This window comes from Habropoda laboriosa, unplaced genomic scaffold (assembly GCF_001263275.1).
Source record: "Habropoda laboriosa isolate 0110345459 unplaced genomic scaffold, ASM126327v1 scaffold67, whole genome shotgun sequence".
Classification (NCBI taxonomy): domain Eukaryota; kingdom Metazoa; phylum Arthropoda; class Insecta; order Hymenoptera; family Apidae; genus Habropoda; species Habropoda laboriosa.
In genome coordinates this window covers 5,131,710-5,135,612 of record NW_017100242.1, presented here as the reverse complement: position 1 = coordinate 5,135,612, position 3,903 = coordinate 5,131,710, and the positions used below count along the sequence as shown (strand labels likewise).

At 27.0% G+C, this 3,903-nt stretch overlaps 1 protein-coding gene across 1 annotated transcript; it reads left to right on the top strand.

Annotated features, from left to right (window-relative positions):
- Nucleotides 1-487: 487 nt before the first annotated feature.
- On the top strand, nucleotides 488-2,524 carry LOC108572025 (Golgi to ER traffic protein 4 homolog). Its single transcript, XM_017934206.1, has 6 exons — nucleotides 488-626; nucleotides 712-790; nucleotides 1,163-1,397; nucleotides 1,472-1,610; nucleotides 1,695-1,835; nucleotides 1,922-2,524. Exons 1-6 carry the CDS (start codon nucleotides 514-516, stop codon nucleotides 2,169-2,171), a joined length of 957 nt encoding a protein of 318 aa, XP_017789695.1. The 5' UTR covers nucleotides 488-513; the 3' UTR covers nucleotides 2,172-2,524.
- The last annotated feature ends 1,379 nt before the right edge of the window (nucleotides 2,525-3,903 follow it).

The window sequence follows — 3,903 nt, the reverse complement described above, 5'->3', positions numbered from 1 at the left end:
TTTTGTATTTATTTATTAATATATTATTTACATAAATAACACATTGAAAGTAAATAGTTTTGTTTATTTACGTAAAATTATTCTTTATTTATAAAAGTATTATAAAATTGTGAATACTTATATTGCATGTATAATATTTATTCGTTTAATCATTAACGATAGATGAATTATTTATGTAATTAGTATGATTAAAAGTGAAGTTATTATCTTTAATAATTGTGTTATACCGTGTTAAAACTGTATATTCATGTACATATAATATCCACACGCACATTACGTTACCATTAATGGTAGTGATAAGTGTTATGAAAAATCAATACATATTAATTTATTATGTATACAGTACTTACATGCTATTACACTTATCTTAGCATTTGTAATATTACATGTTTATGTTTCCTTATACATCTACATATTGAATTTTAACTTCGAAAAAAAATTCAAATTTAAATTGCTTATACAACAGTGGTACCAATTACAAAAGTAGAAAAAAATATTCCAAAGAGCGTAAACATGGCCTCGCGGTACAATCACGCTATTCAGCGAGTTTTAGCAAAATTAGAAGCATCCATAAATTCGGAAAATTATTATGAAGCACATCAAATGTATAGAACTTTGTATTTTAGGTGAGTTAATAACTTAATTAATCAACATCATCAAAGAATGGTTTTTATACTATCGTTAATATGATTGCTTAACCTCTATTTCCAGATATGTTGGGCAGAAAAAGTATTCGGAACTTTTGGAATTACTGTATAATGGTTCTACTCTTTTATTACAGCACGAACAGGTATGTAATTTAGTCTGATATTTTTATTCTTATTAAATGTATAAAGATATTATTAGTGTATGTATATTCAAAATGATCTCATAATATACACTTTTAAATATTATTTATAAAATTCCTTCACGAGCAATCTATAATTACATTTTATTATTAATATCATTATACTGGTGTATTAAAATTTCAATGATATATTACAATTTATTCTCATAAGAGAAAAGATCTAGAACATTTCAAGACAATAAATAAGATTGTTCTTTATATCAATTGATGATAAAATATAGTATTTAATTATGTTTAGAACATTTACAACTATTCATACTGTTAATGTATAAAGGCTATTAGTATGTTATTATTGTTTATTATTACTTGTTACAGCATGTGAGTGGAGCTGACTTAGGGATTTTATTTATAAATGTTTTAACACAATCAGGAACAGAACCTTCTGAAGACTATTTTGAAAAAATTGCAAACTTGTTTCGTATAATGAGTCCTTTGTTACCTGAAAGAGATGTATTTGTACAATCTGCTCTTCGATGGAGTATAAAGGGTACAGAATATAAAACAGGTCATCCAGATTTGCATCAGAAGATAGCACGGGTATTTTGGAAAGGTAACTTGTTTAAATAAAATATTCATTTAAAATATTTTATCATTAATGAAATAATATATTGTAAATTTTTTTAGAAAATAATTATATAATGGCAAGACAACACTTTATACATAGTAGAGATGGTCCTGGATGTGCTGCACTGCTTGTTGAGCTCCATGAGCGAGGTGGTTACACAAGTGAAATAGATCTTTTCATAGCCCAAGCAGTTTTACAGTAAATATACATTTTACAAATTTGAAATGCCTACATAATACTTACAAAATATATTTATAAAATGTTATTGCCCCACTTTTTTAGATGTCTCTGTTTACAAAATAAAGCAACTGCACAGGAGGTTTTCAATTCTTATATCTTGCTACATCCAAACATAAGCAGTGGCCCTCCATATCTTCTTCCTTTATTGAATTTTTTATTTTTTTTATTAAAAGCAATTGACAGGTAAGGAATATTTTTAGCTGTTACTTGAATGAACAAAATTTCTTCATTTACAGAAATATATATATTTTGCAATTTATATTTTTCAGTGGTAAACTTGCAGTGTTCACAATACTTTGTGAACAGTATCAAATATCCTTAAATAGAGATCCATGTTATCGACAGTACTTAGATAAAATAGGGCAATTATTTTTTAACGTTCCGTCACCGCGACCTCGTAATCAAGGCCTATTTGGTTCACTCCTACAATCTTTTTTTAATGGTGTTGAAGATGAAGGTTCAGATGATGAACAAAGAAATACCGCTTCAACTTCACAAACAGTACAAGAGCTCGACTGATTAAAAGGTACACGTCACTGTGCAATGTGATGAAAGTAAATATGAATTTTTGTATATATACAGGGTGATTCAGAACAGCAGGTCAATCGTACAAGGGGTGGTAGGGGACTAAAAAAAAAACACTTTTTATTTAACAAACACATGTCCAAACTTGCTTTTTTTTAGTAATATAGCTTTAAAGATGTAGGTTTCAGGCAGTTGACAACGAGCAATTCGCCACATATCGACTGCTTAGGAAAGCAAGCAGGAGTCATCGCTCATGCTTCTGTGCAATATCAATGAAGTTTCAAGTAATAAATTGGATATCATTTGACATGGAGATAATGTCATGTTGTTTCTACGTTTAAATTTTAGCAACGATAATTTAAGTCATAATATTTTCGTAAATATAGTAGAGGATCTTCTACATTTTTAAATCCTTAATACTTCAAAATAAAGCGAAATTGGACATATATTTATTAAACAAAGAATGTATCTTTTATCATCCCCTATCTTCCCCAGATCGACAGTTCTAAATCACCCTGTATACGTATATTGGTGTCCCACATATTTCTAATAAACACATTGTGCTGATCTGTCAGATCATTAAATACTATATTGAAATTAATTTTCTTAAATGACTTGTACAGATACTTATTTAAAATAAAAATATGTGGGATGCATTCCTAGAGGAATTTTTCAAAGTTGTAAGTTGCGAACAGTACCCAAAAATTCATTTATCACAAAGTAAATCTGCATGGAAAAAAAACATTTGTGAAAAATAATGATTTTTCATACATGGCTTTCCTTCCATTATCAAGGTCTATTTTGATACTATATTTGAAATATTATTTAATATGTTAAAATTTTGTCAGAACTTTTAAATCATACACATAGAATCCTATTTATAAATACTACTGTGAAGATTAAAGGTAAACTTGAAATTTGAATAAAATCCTTGTACTAGTAACATATATCATACAAAACAAAAGTGTATTTGAGTGTAACTGCTGACATGAAGATTTATTTTATATAAATTTAATCGTGTGACAAATAAACGTGACATATACACTTATAGCTGCAGAAAAAGAGTGCTTAATGGTAATACTTGTTGCTGAAACACTAAATGAATGAAATGAATAAGTAATTGTCATAGTAACAAGTGAGATATTTATTTATCTAACTCTATACTAATGTAAACTATATGTTTAAAATTTTAGCGAAAAATAGAATACATATTTAGTTACGAAAATAAAACGGCCATGATTCTGTAATAAAACATTTTTCAGTACTAATAAAAATAATGTACAATTGCTGTGTATTCAACGGAAAAATATAGGAAAAACACGATGAAGGATATAGATTTATAATAAATGTATGCATATACCAGCATATATGTATTCTTGTAAAAATACATATATGGCATAAAAAAATATCTTTTTATTTCAAGTATAGCAGCTTATTTTTCCATAATTTTTGAACACAGCATATATTGTATGACTATGCAAAGCTTAAATTTGTACTGCTGATTTCCTTTCTTTAAAAAGAAAAATCAAATTTGTTTTCAAAAATACACCTTCTATATAATGTATTGACAAAAGTAATATTATTGCTTTTTACATTAGTATATTGGTATGACTTTACATATAATATTTAAGAAAAGGGAGAAAAGAAGAAACAGTAAAAAATGAATATAGGGAGATCAATTCACTAAAATTTATATTGAAATAATATACTAGACACACTATCATTA

What these genes read in the sequence shown, in the direction of transcription:
- LOC108572025 (XM_017934206.1), top strand. Translation starts at nt 514, where the DNA reads ATGGCCTCGCGGTACAATCACGCTATTCAGCGAGTTTTAGCAAAATTA. An exon ending in TTTTATTACAGCACGAACAG is followed by an intron (nt 791 to 1,162) that starts GTATGTAATTTA and finishes TACTTGTTACAG; the next exon opens with CATGTGAGTGGAGCTGACTT. An exon ending in TTATTAAAAGCAATTGACAG is followed by an intron (nt 1,836 to 1,921) that starts GTAAGGAATATT and finishes TATATTTTTCAG; the next exon opens with TGGTAAACTTGCAGTGTTCA.